Source organism: Hemiscyllium ocellatum, chromosome 39, assembly GCF_020745735.1.
Source record: "Hemiscyllium ocellatum isolate sHemOce1 chromosome 39, sHemOce1.pat.X.cur, whole genome shotgun sequence".
Lineage (NCBI taxonomy): Eukaryota > Metazoa > Chordata > Chondrichthyes > Orectolobiformes > Hemiscylliidae > Hemiscyllium > Hemiscyllium ocellatum.
In genome coordinates, this window is record NC_083439.1 from 143,843 (window position 1) to 160,548 (window position 16,706).

At 42.1% G+C, this 16,706-nt stretch overlaps 1 protein-coding gene across 2 annotated transcripts in view; it reads right to left on the bottom strand.

Annotated features, from left to right (window-relative positions):
- Window positions 1-16,706, bottom strand: part of mtfmt (mitochondrial methionyl-tRNA formyltransferase) — a 54,056-nt gene that overhangs the window by 19,310 nt on the left and 18,040 nt on the right. Inside the window, exons 5-7 of one of the 2 annotated variants that reach the window (XM_060853007.1) lie at window positions 5,135-5,210; window positions 4,512-4,603; window positions 3,574-3,655 (exon numbers count right to left, since the gene is read on the bottom strand). In XM_060853007.1, coding sequence (XP_060708990.1) covers window positions 3,574-3,655; window positions 4,512-4,603; window positions 5,135-5,210 — 250 coding nt within the window. The remainder of the gene's footprint in view (window positions 1-3,573; window positions 3,656-4,511; window positions 4,604-5,134; window positions 5,211-16,706) is intronic. The other variant, XM_060853008.1, reaches the window with a different exon arrangement.

Genomic DNA, 16,706 nt, shown 5'->3' on the forward strand with positions numbered 1-16,706 from the left:
CTTTGCCATTAGGGTATAACAAAGCTGAAACAGGGATGTTGTTACAGATAAAAGATGCAGACTTAGTGACATCACAATGTGATGAGGTCTGAAGTCAGAAACAGAATAGGGACAATAAGCAGGTGCTTAAACTGGCAGGATGTGACCAGCATGTCCCAGTGTGTTCGGGCCACAGCTATTCAATGTTGATAATATCCAAATTTTCTAATAACAAAGGTAGCTAGAATCATAAAATGATAAAAAGACATTGATAGATTAAATGAATAGACAAAACTATGGTAAATTACTGTCTTGTGAACAAATAAAGTTATCCACTTCCAACTTCAAAAAGGGTAGAACAAAGTTCTAGTTGGCAAAAGTCTAGGTACAGTGGAAGTTCAAATAGACTGCAGAGCCGAGGTACACAAGCTAGTTCAGAAAATAACCAAAAATACTACAGACTTCTAATTTAGATAAATGTGAGGTGCTGCATTTTGGAAAAGCAAATCAGAGCAGGACTTATACACTTAATGGTAAGGTCCTAGGGAGTGTTGCTGAACAAAAAGCGCTTGGAGTGCAGGTTCATAGCTCCTTGAAAGTAAAGTCACAGGTAGATAGGATAGTGAAGAAGGCATTTGGTATGCTTTCCTTTATTGGTCAGAGCACTGAATTTGGGTTGGGAGGTCATATTGCGGTTGTATAGGACATTGGTTAGGTCACATTTGGAATATTGTGTACAATTCTGGTCTGCCTCCTATCAAAAGGATGTTGTGAAATTTGAAAGAGTTCAGAAAATATTAGGTTAGATTAGATTATCTATAGTGTGGAAACAGGCCCTTCGGCCCAACAAGTCCACATCAACCCTCTGAAGAGCAACCCACCCAGACTCATTCCCTAACATTCACCCCTGACTAACACACCTAACACTACGGGCAGTTTAGCATGGCCAATTCACCTAACCTGCACATCTCTGGACTGTGGAAGGAAACTGGAGCACCCGGAGGAAACCCATGCAGACATGGGGAGAATGTGCAAACTCCACACAAATAGTTGCTAGAGGTGGGAATTGAACCCAGGTCCCTGGTGCTGTGAGGCTGCAGTGCTAGCCACTGAACCACCGTGCCGCCATTACAAGAGTGCTGCCAGAGTTGGAGGATTTCAGCTATAGGGAATAGGCTGAGGCTGTTTTCCCTGGAGCATTGGAGGCTGAGGGGTGACCTCATTGAAGTTTATAAACTCATGAGGGGCAGGGATAGAATAAACAGATGAGGTCTTTTCCCTGGGGTGGGGGAGTCCAGAACTAGAGGACATAGGTTTAGGGTGAGAGGGGAAAGATATAAAGGAACCTAAAGGGCAACTTTTTCACGCAGAGGATGGTGCGTGTATGGAATGAGCTGCCAGAGGAAGTGGTGAAGGCTGGTACAATTACAGCATTTAAAAGGCATTTGGATGGGTATATGAATAGGAAGGGTTTAGAGGGATATGGGTCAAGTGCTGGCAAATGGGACTAGACTAGGTTCGGATTTCTGGTCAGCATGGATTTGTTGGACCAAAAGGTCTGTTTCTGTGTTGTACATCCCTGTCTCTAAGTCTGAAATGTTATCTCTGTTTCTGCATCTGCTTTATTGAGTATTTCTAAGTATTTTCTGATATTATTTTGGCTAGTGAGACAACATAGTATTATTGTGAGCAATTCTGCACACTACATTTCAGGAAGGGCGTATTACCTTTGGAGGGAGTTCAGCTAGATTTATCAGAATGGTATCTGGACTGCAAGGGGTTTAATTAAGAGTAGTTGCACAAATTAAGGTTCTGGTATTCTTAAGGTTAAGAGATAATCACAAACAATTACAGAATCCCTATAATCTGGAGGTAGGCCATTTGGACCATCAGGTCCACACCGACCCTCTGAAGAGCGTACCACCCATACACCCTCAACCCCACATCCTATCCCTGTAACCCTGGAACAGCTATTGGAAATACACCTAGCCCACACATCCCTGGATATGATGATAATTTAGCATAGCCAGTTCCCCTAACTGCACATCTTTGGACTGTGCTAACTACTGAGTCTCCATGCTACCAAATCTGACAAAGCTTTTTAAGAAAAATTAAACAAATAGCAGATGTTTCATTGGTTGAGATGTTTTGAATGAGAGGCCTAGTATAAAATTTAGAGATAGTACTGTCAGGAATGTTTTTAGGAACCACTTCTTCAGGCAAGACCATAAAAACCACAAGAAATAGGAATGGAGTAGGTCATTTGACTGTTCAATAGGATTATGGCTGATCTGACATACCTCACCCCCATTTTCCTGCCTTTCCCCCCCATAACCCTCGATCCGGCTACTGATCAAGCATCTATTTCAGCCTTAAAAATTAACAAGGATTCCGCCCCCACAGCTTCCTGAGGCAAGGAGCTCCAAAAACAAAGAAAAACACTCAAATAAATTCCTCTGCATCGCAGTCTTAAATTGGCATCCTTTACTGAGAGGTTATGGCCTCTGATCAGAGATTCTCCCTTGAGGGCAAGCATCCTCTCAGCATTGACCCTGTCATGGCTCTTAAGAATCCTATCATGTTTGCATGAGATCACCTCTCAATCTTCAAACCTTCAGTGGGTACAGTCCCAACCTGTTTAACCAGGAATCATCTTTGTTAACCTTCTCTGAACTACCTCCAATTAAACAACATCTTTCCTTAAATTACAGAGCTAAAAACTGTTCACAATTGTTCAAATATGGTCACCAGCATCTTGAACAGCTGCAGTAAGATTGACCTACTCTTATATTCCAACCTCCTTAAAATAAAGGCTAACATACTGTTGGAGCAAAAGCCCCCAGCTCTATTCCACAAACTGTGACTGATCAAATGTGAATTTTAAGTCTGAAATTGATTGATTTCTGTTAATCTCAGATATCCAGGAAAGCAGGACAAGTATTATGGAGTTAACCTGCAGGTCAGCTATGATCTTGATGACGGTAGAACAGTTCTGAAGAGCAGGCAGGTCTCCTCCTGCACCTCTGCAAAGGTTTGCACTTTAGTAGAATTGAACTTTGGTCCCATGAATAAACAGCATAATGAAGTTAGGCAAGTTAAGATCAGGTGACTGGCAGAAATCAGTCTGGCCAGCTAATCTCTTAAAGGATAAATTTTAAAAACCATTGGGGCAGTTCGTAACCAAAAGGTATTCTGGAAAGATAATCTGCTTTAATGATACTGAGAGATAGATATTGGCTGGGATATTGGACCGAATTCCCTGGTTCTTATTCAAGAATTGCTATGGGATCTTTTACATCCACAGGCAAGTACATCTTCAGTTTAGTATCTGATCTGATGCTCTCACTTCTGACAGTGCAAAACCCCTTCAATTCTACACTGGAGTATCAGCTTATATTGTGTGTTTAAGTTTCTGGAGTGGGATTCTAACCTCTAACTCTGACTCTGTGATATGAGTGCCACACACTGAGCCACCATTGATTTTCCAGGCTATTAGCTAATCAAAGGCTCAGTGAGAAGGCAGAGCTACTCACCAACCACAACATCAAACTGAAAATGTTTTTTCTTTTTAAATTACCATTATACATAACCTACCCAGTGAAACAGGAATTTCTCGCACATCCACTAAATGCAAAAGCTTCACAGTCTTGTCCATCCACAGTGTTCGCAAAGGAATCTACAACAACAGTTAGAGTTAACAATACTATATTGTTAATCAGCATGTTTCCATATTGTGATTAAATAATATGGTATTGCGATGTTCTGATTAGCCTAAACTTTTCCGTTTCTTTCCCACAATTCTTTATTTTAATTCTTCCATTTAAATTGTCTTAGTCTCTGGCAAAGTGAACCATCTCAAGTCACATTAATGCTGTTCCTTAGCTCACAGGAGTAGAACAAGACTCCACTTGCTCCAGCAATATCATCAAGATTGAGCACTTGTTTAGGGAAAGAACAAAGACTGCAATGGAGGTTGGATCATCAAATACATGCAACATTGAGTAAGTCATGTCATCCACAAGAGATTCAAGGATATGGTGGGGGCAAGGTGTGACAGGGAAGGGGCTACAAGGAAGTAGAGTTGAGGCCACAATCAGATCAGCATCGTTCTTATTGAATGACACAGCAGATTTGAGGAACCAAACAGACTACTGTCACTCCTTTTGTTCACCTTCTGTGCACACAAACAGCACTGACAGGATGCCTGAGCAGATTCCTGGAACAGCTATTGGAAATACACCTAGCCCACACATCCCTGGACATGATGATAATTTAGCATAGCCAGTTCCCCTGGTGAAGCTATGGGCAGCAACAGTTAAAACAGACATTTGTGTAATGACTAAGAAATCACCACCATCTGTTTGAAAACAAAGATACTTAAACTTCCTTTTCTTTCTAAACTAAAAACATTTAAATCAGACCAGTCAGTAAAATACCTTTGTTTATTTTGGATTGCTTTTGAATGAAACTCTATCTACAGCGACAACAAGCTCTAATCTCAGATGCTTTAGGCATTCTTGCAATGCACTTACCCTGGATCCTATTGCTCGATATAACTGATCAATCTCTTCCCGTGTCTGTTCCTGCCAGTTCACCCAACTCATACCAACACTAATCTTAGGAGCTGCAAACACAGGGATTTCACAATTAAAATTATTTTGCATAAATACAACCAGGTGAGACTTTCTATATCTTTCTGGAATAAGATGATTAATAATCTTAAATCTAGTGCAATTCCAACTGTTGTATGCTTTAAGAATTAAAAAAAGTTGAATAATGCAACAAATGATGAAGAAATAATGAAGTAGTCATAGGGTAGTGTAAACCTTTCCAATTGTGGGGAGAGACTAGGGCCTAAGATAAGACCAAGAAATCCAAAAGGCAACTCAAGAGAAACTTTGTAAACCAGGGAATGATGGCAATGCTGATATTACTATCACACAGTAGTTTAGGCAAACTGCACTGATGTCTTAAAGGGGAATCTGAAAGAGAATGAAGGAGAAAAAAATAGAGGTTCATGTTCTTATGTGAATACAAGTGGTAGATAGGTTGAGAAGAAGAGGAATCAGAGGAGCTTCACAAGGAGCATCAATGCTGCGAAGGACCAGATAAAGGTTAACATCTGATTTCTGTGCTAAAATTTCTTTTCACTCACCGAATGTAATTCCCTCCTTGGATTGTTCCTTTGTGTTCTTTATAAGTTCTGGCAGACTTTCCAAAGTTAAAAGAAGCTGAAACAAATAAATACAAATAAATTTTAGATTTGGAAAGAAACCAGTTACTCCATAGGAAGTTGGTTTGAATTTTACTGATGCCAGACTATCAAATTAGTTGCATTTTATATCACAGAAAGAAGACATGTGACAAAGTATCCTTGCTAATTCACTAAAAGGATTAATGGTTTCTCCCATGGTCACTTCCTGGAACACTTAATTTGTTTTCTGTTAAGGAAACAGGCAAGATGGTTTCAGTGGAGAGGAAACAAAAATTGCTTCAAGTTTATGGCTTAAACATTGTGATGGGGACTAGAGGGAAGTGCAGAGAAACTTGACATCCTGGTGAAATGTTGCTCTTCTCGAAGTGCTTCACTATTGCTTTGGTGTTTCATTTCCTCGACAATTAGGGATGGATTAGAAGCTGCTGAAAAATTCAAATTGTTGAAAGAGTAGGGAAGTGAGTAGCTGGTGATCCTTTTACGGAGTAAGTAGAGATAAGATTTATTTGTAAGACTTATTATCTTCATTCCTGATCAAGGGGTTTTTCCAGAACGTTGACTTCCCTGCTCCTCGGATGTTGCCTGACCTGCTGTGCTTATCCAGCACCATTCTAATCTTGACCCTTTTATCCTCAAAACAAAGGGTGACTTTCCATACCCTGGAAAACCATTTATGCAAATAGTGTCGCCAGTTGCTGAAACTTAAGCTCCAGGTTTCAGAGTTTGAGCAGTAGCTGACATGAAAGCGGCACAATGATAGCGTCATGGATGGCACTTTGATAGATGTGACCAAACGGCTGGAGATATTCTTGCAAAAGTCTGCAATGACTTTACAGAATCTTTCAACAATACAACATTACAGTGCAGTACAGGCACTTCGGCTCTCAATGATGCGCCGACCTGTGGAACCAATCTGAAGCCCATCTATCCTACACTAGTTCATTTTCATCCATATATTTATCCAATGACCATTTAAATGCCCTTAAAGCTGGCGAGTCTACTACTGCTGCAGGCAGTGTGTTCCACACCCCTACTACTCCTCGTAAACAAACTACCTCTAACATCTTCGAGGAAAAAGTGAGGTCTGCAGATGCTGGAGATCAGAGCTGAAAATGTGTTGCTGGTTAAAGCACAGCAGGTCAGGCAGCATCCAAGGAATAGGAAATTCGATGTTTTGGGCATAAGCCCTTCATCAGGAAAATTCGACGTTTCGGGCATAAGCCCTTCATCCTGATGAAGGGCTTATGCCCAAAACGTCGAATTTCCTGTTCCTTGGATGCTGCCTGACCTGCTGCGCTTTAACCAGCAACACATTTTCAGCTACCTCTAACATCTGTCCTATATCTATCACCCCTCAATTTAAAGCCATGCCCTCTCATGCTAGCCATTACCATCTAAGGAGAAAGGCTTTCACTGTCCACCTTATCTAACCCTTTGATTACCTGATATGTCTCAATGAATCACATCTCAACTTTCTTCTCTCTAATGAAAACAGCCTCAAGTCCTCAGCCTTTCCTCATAAGACCTTCCCTCCATACCAGGCAACATCTGAGCAAATCTCATCTGCAGCCCTCCAAAGCTTCCACATCCTTCCGATAATGCAGTGACCAAAACTGTACACAACATTCCAAGTGCGGCCACACCAGAGTTTTGTAGCTGCAGCATGACCTCATGGTTCCGAAACTAAGTCCCTCTACCAATAAAAGCTAACACACCGTATGCTTTCTTACCAACACTACCAACTGGGTGGCAACATTCAGGGATCTATGGACATGGACACTGAGATCTCTCTGCTCATCTGCACTACCAAGAATCTTAGCATTGGCCCAATACTCGTTATTCCTGTTGCTCCTTGCAAAGTGAATCACCTCACACTTTTCACATTAAGCTCCATTTGCCACCTCTCAGCCCAACTCTGGAGCTTATCTATTTCCCTCTGTAACCAGCAACATCTTTCGGCATCATCCACAACTCCACCAACCTTTATGTCTTCTGTGTGAGTGAGTGAGAGCATGAGAGTGAGCGAGAGAGAGAGAGAACCTGCACAGTTACTGCCTTTGCTGTTTGAATTCATGTATCGCTGGACATCGGAGTGCATCTGGGAAAATTAATAAACAGTGAAATTCACAACTAATCTTGGAGGAATCTTTGGGTGAAGTTCACAGCACAGAATCAGATAAGTTAATCATTGTTTTAAGTGTGGCTTACAGAGAATTTGCAGTAGTGATTAGAGTGGGTTCTTTCTTGATTATATGTTTTTGGAGATATGTCTCTAGATTAAACTTAAAATATAAGCCATAACTATTCATTTAACCGGTGAGACCCAGGGAGATAGTGAGGAAAGAGATCAATCTGAGACTGGTACAGTCGAGGACAGAAGCGCGTCAGACAGGCAGGGACAAGTTAGGACTAATAAATTAAAATGCATTTAATTGAATGCAAGGGGCCTAACATGGAAGGCAGACGAACTCAGGGCATGGTTAGGAACATGGGACTGCGATATCATAGCAATTCCAGAAACATGGCTCAGGTTTGGGCAGGACTGGCAGCTGAATGTTCCAGGATACAAATGCTACAGGAAGGATAGAAAGGGAGGCAAGAGAGGAGGGGGAGTGGCATTTTTGATAAGGGATAGCATTACAGCTGTGCTGAGGGAGGATTCACATCCAGGAAAGTTATTTGGGTGGAACTGAGAAATAAAAAAGGGATGATAACCTTATTGGGATTGTATTATAGACCCCCTAATAGTCAGAGGGAAAGTGAGGAACAAACTTGTAAGGAGATCTCAGCTATCTGTAAGAATCATAGGGTGGTTATGGGAGGAGATTTTAACTTTCCAAACATAGACTGGGACTGCCATAGTGTTAAGAGTTTAGATGGAGAGGAATTTGTTAAGTGTGTACAAGACAATTTTCTGATTCAGTATGTGGATGTACTTATTAGAGAAGGTGCAAAACTTGACCTACTCTTGGGAAATAAGGCAGGGCAGGTGACTGAGAGAGGACTCAGTTCTCAGTAACTTTGGGGCCAGCGACCATAATTCTATTAGATTTAAAATAATGATGGAAAAGGATAGACCAAATCTAAAAGTTGAAGTTCTAAATTGGAGAAAGGCCAATTTGGATGGTATTAGGCAAGAACTTTTGAATACTGATTGGGGGCAGATGTTCGCAGGTAAAGAGACGGCTGGAAAATGGGAAGCTTTCAGAAATGAGATAATGAGAATCCAGAGAAAGTATATTCCTGTCAGGGTAAAAGGAACGGCTGGTAGGTATAGGGAATGCTGGACGGCTAGAGATGTTGAGGGCAAAAAGGGGACACTTTTGGCAAATAGGGGTAAGGAAAATCCAAAGAGTTTTTACAAGTACATAAAGGATAAAAGGGTAACTAGGGAGAGAATAGGGCCCCTCAAAGATCAGCAAGGCAGCCTTTGTGTGGAGCCACAGAAAACGGGGAGAGATACTAAATGAGTATTTTGCATCAGATTTACTGTGGAAAAGGAAATGGAAGATATAGACTGTTGGGAAATAGATGGTGACATATTGCAAAATGTCCATATTACAGAGGAGGAAGTGCTGGATGTCTTGAAACGGGTAAAGTGGATAAATTCCCAGGACCTGATCAGGTGTACCCGAGACCTCTGTGGGAAGCTAGAGAAGTGATTGCTGGGCCTCTTGCTGAGATATTTGTATCATCGATAGTCATAGGTGAGGTGCCGGAAGACTGGAGGTTGGCAAACGTGGTGCCACTGTTTAAGAAGAGTGGTAAGGACAAGTCAGGGAACTATAGACCAGTGAGCCTGTCAGTGGTGGGCAAGTTGTTGGAGGGAATCCTTCCAATCTTCCAGCTCAGCAATGTCCTTGTGACCTGTCCTACCTGCCAATCTCTCTTCCCGCCTATCCGCTCCACCCTCCCTTCTGACCTATCACTTCCATCCCCACCCCCATTCACCTATTGTACTCCTTGCTGCCTTCTCCCACCCTCCCTTCTGACCTATTACCTCCATCCTCACCCCCATTCACCTATTGTACTCTTTGCTACCTTCTCCCCAGCCCCAAACCCTCCCCCCCTCCCCCATTTATCTCTCCACCCTGAAGGCTTCCTGCCTCTATTCCTGATGAAGGGCTTTTGCCCGAAACGTCGATTTTCCTGCTCCTTGGATGCTGCCTGAACTGCTGTGCTTTTCCAGCACCACTAATCCAGAATCTGGTTTCCAGCATCTGCAGTCATTGTTTTTACTTAGCTCTCTTTAGGTATTTGCTGGCTAACCTGTAACTCACACACCCTAACTGAGTCTTCACGTCTCACCCTAACATAAGCCACCTACTTCCACTTGACAAGAGATTAAATTTCTTTAGTGAACCATGGTTCCCTTGCTTGACCACTTTCTTCCTGCCTGACATGTACTGACTTATCAAGGACACATAGGTAGCTGTTCCTTGGATGAATTCCACATTTCAATTGTGCCCAGCCCCTGCAGTTTCCTTACCCATGCAATGTATTCTAAAGCTTGTCTAATCACATCATAATTGCCTTTCCCCCAACTATAACTCTGGCCCTGCAGTTTACACTTATCCCTTTCCATCACTAAAGTAAACATAACCAAATTGTGGTCACTCTCACCAAAATGTGGTCACTCTCACCAAAGTGCTCATCAACCTTCAAATCTAACACTTGGCCGGGTTCATTAGATTAGATTAGATTTACAGTGTGGAAACAGGCCCTTCGGCCCAACAAGTCCACACCGACCCGCTGAAGCGCAACCCACCCATACCCGTACATTTACCCCTTACCTAACACTACGGGCAATTTAGCTTGGCCAATTCACCTGACCCGCACATCTTTGGACTGTGGGAGGAAACCGGAGCACCCGGAGGAAACCCACGCAGACACGGGGAGAACGTGCAAACTCCACACAGTCAGTCGCCTGAGTCGGGAATTGAACCCGGGTCTACAGGCGCTGTGAGGCAGCAGTGCTAACCACTGTGCCACCGTGCCTACCCAGTAGCAAATCCAATGCGGCCTTGCCCCTTATTGGCCTGTCTACATACTGTGTTAGGAAACCATCCTGCACACATTGGACAAAAACTAACCCATCTAAAGTACTCAAACTATTGTATTTACAGTCAATATTTGGAAACTTAAAGTCCCTCATAATAAATATCATGTTACTCTCGCTCCTATCCTAAATTATCTTTGCTGCCCTTTCCCCTACATCTTTGGAACTACTCAGAGGCTTATAGAAAACTTCCAACAGGGTGACCTTTCTTTTCCTGTTTCTAACCTCAGCCCATACTACCTCAATAGACAAGTCCTCAAATGTCCTTTCTGCCACAGTAATACTGTCCTTGCCTGACAATGCCACACCTCCCCCTCTTTTACCATATTCCCTATTCTTAGTGAAACATCTAAACTCTGGAACTTGCAACAATCATTCCTACTCCTGCTTTATCCGTGTCTCCAAAATGGTCACAACATTGCAGTCCCAGGTATCAACTCATGCTGCAAGTTCACCCACCTTATTCCGGATGCTCCTGGCATTGAGGTAGACACACTTCAAACACCTTCCTGCTTGCCAGTGAACTCTTGTGATCTTGAAACCTTATTTCTAACCTAACTACTCTCAACCTCCTGGACATTTGTTTTACAGTTTAGGTTCCCATTTCCCCGCTGCATTAGTTTAAATCCTCCCGAAGAGCATTAGCAAATTCCTTCTCTCCACACACCGCCCCCCGACCCCATCCCACCCTCCCGATGCTCTGCTATCATTCAGAGTACTTTAGATGAGTCAGTTTTTGTCCAATGTGTACAGAATGGTTTCCTGACAGTGTGTAGACAAGCCAATAAGGGGGGAGGCCACACTGGATTTGGTACTGGGTACAGCTCTTTCTGCTGCCTGAAATAAAAGGGAATCCTAAGGGAATTCCTTAGGGCGCTCCGGTTTCCTCCCACAGTCCAAAGATGTGCAAGCTAGGTGGATCAGCCATGTTAAATTGCCCATAGTGTTCATGGTTGTGCAGGTTAGGTGGGTTAACCATGGAAAATGCATGCTTACAGGGCTAAGGCAGGGAATGGATCAGGTTGGGATGCTCTTTAAAGGGTCAGCACAGATTCAATGAGCCAAATGGGCTGTTTCCACACTGTAGGGATTCTATGAAATCTTTAGATTGCGCCACACATTTATTCCAATGTTACAGATTACTTTTGAACTACAATAGGGGAACCTAGAAAGGGGTGGCACTGGACGCTAGGAGAGCGAGTAGGAAGGCTTTCAGAGGAAAGACATTTTTGTTTAGCAGCAGGAAGAGCGGGAACGATGACCAGCTGCTGGGAAGGTTTGAAAAACTAGCGTGAATAGGCTGAGCGCACACTGAATAGGAGCTGCTGAGTAATTGAAGTAATGTATTTGGGTGGTTGTGTTACCTGAAACACTACTTAGGTAGTGTCTCCCATCCATCCCTCTCCTCTAACCAAAAAAAAAGTATTGTGCACCTGATTGGCAAGGTAACTAGTTTTTTTTATTGTTCTTTATTTTTCAATAGTCTCTTTGGGAATTCAGAATAGTGGGAATGGAGATTTGAATGTTCCTCCTGCAGAATGTGGGTGGCAAGGGTCACCACTAGTGTCCCTGCTGACTTCATCTGCAGGAAGTGCAGCTCCTCAAAACTCCAGCTCCTCGAAAACCGCACTAGGGAACTGGAGCTGGACCTGGATGAACTTCGGATCATTCAGGAGGCGGAGGGGGCTATTGAGAGGAGTTACAGGGAGGTAGTCACAACTCAGGTACAAGTAAAAGGCAGATAGATTACAGTCGGAGACATAAAGGGAACCAGCTGACAGTGCAGAGATCCCCTGTGGTTATTCCCCTCAATAACAAGTATACCATTTTTGGACACTGTTTTCTGGGGGAGGGGGGAGCGCATGATTTACTGAGGTAAGCCATGGAGTACAGATCTCAGGCGCAGCAGGTCAGGCAGCATCCAAGGAGCAGGAGAATCAACGTTTTGGGCATGAGTCCTTTTTCAGGAATGAAGAAAGTATGCCAAGCAGGCTAAGATAAAAGGTAGGGAGGAGGGACTTGGGGGAGGGGCATTGGAAGTGTGATAGGTGGAAGGAGGTTAAGGTGAGGATGATAAGGTGAGGGTGATAGGCCAGAGTGGGGGTAGGGGCGGAGAGGTCAGGAAGAAGATAGCAGGTTAGGAAGGTGGTGCTAAGTTCGAGGGTTGGGACTGAGACAAGGTGGGGGGAGGGGAAATGAGGAAACTGGAGAAATCTGAGTTCATCCCTTGTGGTTGGAGGGTTCCTAGGCGGAAAATGAGGCAAGATTTAGGATGCATAGAATGGGGAAGGAAACTGCAGAGGATGGGCACAATTGAATATGGAGTTTATTCAAGGCACAACTACTGCATGTCCTTGATAAGTATGTACCTATGAGGCAGGGAGGAAGTGGTCAAGCGAGGGAACCCTGGTTTACTAAAGATGTTGAATCTCTTGTCAAGAAGAAGGCAAAGAAGAAGGCAGAGTCTTAGTTAGGGCACTTGAGAGTTACAAGTTAGCCAGGAAAGACCTAAAGAGAGAGCTAAGAAAACCAGGAGGGGACATGAGAAGTCATTGGCAGATAGGATCAAGGAAAACCCAAAAGCTTTCTATAGTTGTATCAGTAATAAAAGAATTACTGGAAAAAGATGAGGGCTAATCAAGAATAATAGTGGGAAGTTGTGCGTGGAGTCCGAGGAGATAGAAGAAGCGCTAAATGAATATTTTTTGTCAGTATTCACATTGTAAAAAGATAATGTTGTCAAGGACAACACAGAGATACAGGCTACTAGACTAGACTGAATTGAGGTTCAAAAGGAGGAGGTGTTAGCAATCCTGGAAAGTGTGAAAATAGATAAGTCCCTGGGCCAGATGAGATTTATCCTGGGATTCTCTGGAAACCAGGGAGGAGACTGCAGAGCCTTTGCCTTTAATCTTTATGTCGTTATTGTGTACAGGAATAGTGTCAGAAGCATTAGAAAAGGTTATAAGAGATAGGATTTGTAATCATCTAGAGAGGAATAAGTTGATTAGGGATAGTCAACACAGTTTTGTGAAGGGTTGTTCGTGCCTCACAAACCTCACCGAGCTCTTTGAGAAGACGACTAAACAGTTGGATGAAGGTAAAGCTGTTGATGTGGTGTGTTGGGATTTCAGCAAGGTATTTGATAAGGTTCCCCATAGTAGACTGTTGCATAAAACACGGAGGCATGGAATTGAAGGTGATTTAGCGGTTTGGATCAGAAATTGGGTAGCTGAAAGAAGACCGAGGGGGGTGGTTGATGAGAAATATTCATCCTGGAGTTCACTTACTAGTGGTGTACCACAAGGATTTGGGGGCCACTGATGTTGGTCATTTTTATAAATGACTTGGATGAGGGTTTAGAAGGATGGGTTAGTAAATTTGCAGATGGCATTAAGGTCAGTGGAGTTGTGGACAGGACAGAAGGATATTGTATGTTACAGAAGGACATAGATAAGCTACAGAGCTGGGCTGAGAGGGGGCAAATGGAGTTTAATGTGGAAAAGTGTGAGGTGATTCACTTTGGAAGGAGCAACAGGAATAACTGTATTGGGCTAATGGTAAGATTCTTGGTAGTGTAGAGGAGCAGAGAGATCTTGGTGTCCATGTACATAGATCCTTGAAAGTTGCCACCCAAATTGGTAGGGTTGTTAAGAAGGCATAGGTGTGTTAGCTTTTATTGGTAGAGGGATTGAGTTTCAGAGTCATGAGGTCATGTCGCAGCTGTACAGAACTCTGTGCAGCCGCACCTGGAGCATTGTGTACAGTTCTGGTTGCTGCATTATAGGAAGGATGTGGAAGCTTTGGAAAGGGTTCAGAGGAGATTTACTATGATGTTGCCTGGTGTGGAAGGAAGTCTTGTGAGGGAAGGCTGAGGGACAGGAGGCTGTTTTCGTTAGAGAGAGGAAGGTTGAGAGATGACTTAATTGAGACATGTAAGATAATCAGAGGGTTAGACAGGGTGGACAATGAGAGCATTTTTCCTTGGAGGGTGATGGCTGGCACAAGGGAACATAGCTTTAAATTGAGGGGTGATAGATATTGGACAGATGTCAGAGATAGTTTCTTTGCTCAGAGAGTAGCAGCAGCCATGGAATGCTCTGCCTGCAACAGTAGCAGACTTGCAAAGTTTAAGGGCATTTAAATGGTCATTGGATAAACATATGGATGAAAATGGAATAGTGTAGGTTAGATGGGCTTCAGATTGTTGCACTGACCTGCAGAACCATTGAGGGCCAAAGGGCTCACTGCTATGTTCTATGCCCATATGGTAGGGAGGGGAAAAGGCTAATTTAAATGTGTTTTGCTGTGTGAAGCCAAACAACTAATATTTGATATTTAACCTAAGGAAATATTTGAAACTAATTCTATTCACAAAGTCACCAAATTTTGAATTGGAAGCTCCTATACCAGTTCGTAACCTACAAAGTTTGAAATATTGAACATCAACTGTGTCAGTTCAGGTCTTTTTCCATGATACCACCTTGGAAACAAATTAAGGGAGATTTGTTCACCAATAATTATGAAAATCTTATTTATAGATTTCAAGTTACAGCGTTTAATAATGTATATGTATGCATGCTTTGATTAGCATTTCGGCTACCATATCTACCAGAAGGAAACAAAATCTATTGCTAAGGCAGAAGAATTGTTAGTGCTTAATTGCAACACCTAGTAAAGGACTTAGTGAGAATGGAAAAGTAACACCAAAAAATGAAAACATAGCCAATAAAAACTGACAGAACAGCAGGTGCTGGAAATCAGAAACAAAAACAGAAGTTGGTGGAAAAGCTCAGCAGATCTGGCAACATTTATGAAAAGATCAGAGTTAATGTTTCAGGTCCTGTGACCCTTCCTCAGAACTGGTGAGCTTTTCCAACAACTTCTGCTTTTGTTTCTGATGATAAAGTAGGCCTTCAGAACACTGCACAGACAGTACTAATAGCTTATTATGGGAAATTCAATTCCAAATCTTTTGCTTCTCTTCTTCGTATCATACTTGTGCTAAAGCCAAGTCAGCATGCCCTTCTTCTAGTGAATAAAACAAAAATTGCAACAGAAACTACTGCAGCCATTTTGTATGTGAGAGAAAGCTTGGAAAACAGACTTCAGGTGTAATTGTTATCTGTATTCCTGGCTTTGACTTTGGTTGTGATTTCGCTGTTGGGATTTTGATGATGTCACCGGAATTCCAGTGATGGGAACGATGCCAATGGTGAGCAAATTCTTTCTTTGGACATGAATTCCAATGCTCTGGAATCCTCAGTAGTGAGTGCTAGATTGACAGGTGGAGGGAATGGAGATTTTAGCAAATGATTCACAGCAATTTCTCCTCCAGTATTAGCTCAGGTTTTTCTCTCTACAATTTTTGAATGTGTTCTTATTTCTTTTTTTTATGTTCCTTAGATCTCCACTGATTGAGGGTCAGTGCAACAGATAAAGAGTACAGGCTTTCATCTTCTGTGGAATAGCCTTAGAATAACATTTTGACAACTCGAACAGTTAATATACAAGAACACATCGCAACAGCAGATTTAAAAGTGATATGGCTAACATTTTCTTAGAGCTCTGGTACCTCAAAATTTCATCTATACCTCTGGAACCTAAATCTTATTTGACAAATTTTCTTTCTAGTTCCTCTCAACAGATCACCAAATTTTACCTCATTGAACTCACTTTCCCTACTTTCCAGCTTTGACTTTTCCATGTTTCAGAAGATGTTTTGTTATGTCATGGACATTCTCATTCCATTCCCTCATTTTACTTGCTGCAGCTAGATCTTGTACGGTTCAAAATCAATGTTTCCTGGGAAATGGTGTATTTGGTTCAATATTCCTACAAATCTAATTACTTCTATTTCTATAAATAATTTAAACTATATAATTAATGGCAAAATCTAATAAAAATATTATTTTCGCAAAATAAATTAGACTTGCAAGTGCCTAATGTATTTGGAGACATCTGGAAATGGACAGCAAACATTTCTGACAACTGTTATACTTCCCATACTTTCACCTATGGGTTCACCATGGATGTATCAGTATTCTCTACCTGACAGAAAATCAAGACATCACAAGTGAATTGGCAGTGGTGCATTCTATTGGAATTTACATATATGGGTTCAGACCTGCATTGTTCATACTGGTTGGGAAAGGCTAGGATTAAACTGACCTTTTGCATGTGATACTTTGACTTTAATTGAAGTCAGTGACTCATACAACATTATTTTCTTCACTAACTGAAATCCACTTAACTAACCATCTGAAAGTGAATCAAATGTTTAGCTTTACTGCAAAGTTTGGAAAAGAGAATTCCATCAGAGGGACCAACTTCTTACTATAGATATTTTAGCTTCAGCTCCACGCACAAGATAACTGTTCAGTTGTATTAATATCAATATATTATCTGGAAACCTGGAAATTGCTGACACAGGTGAATAAGTAAGCTTTTACA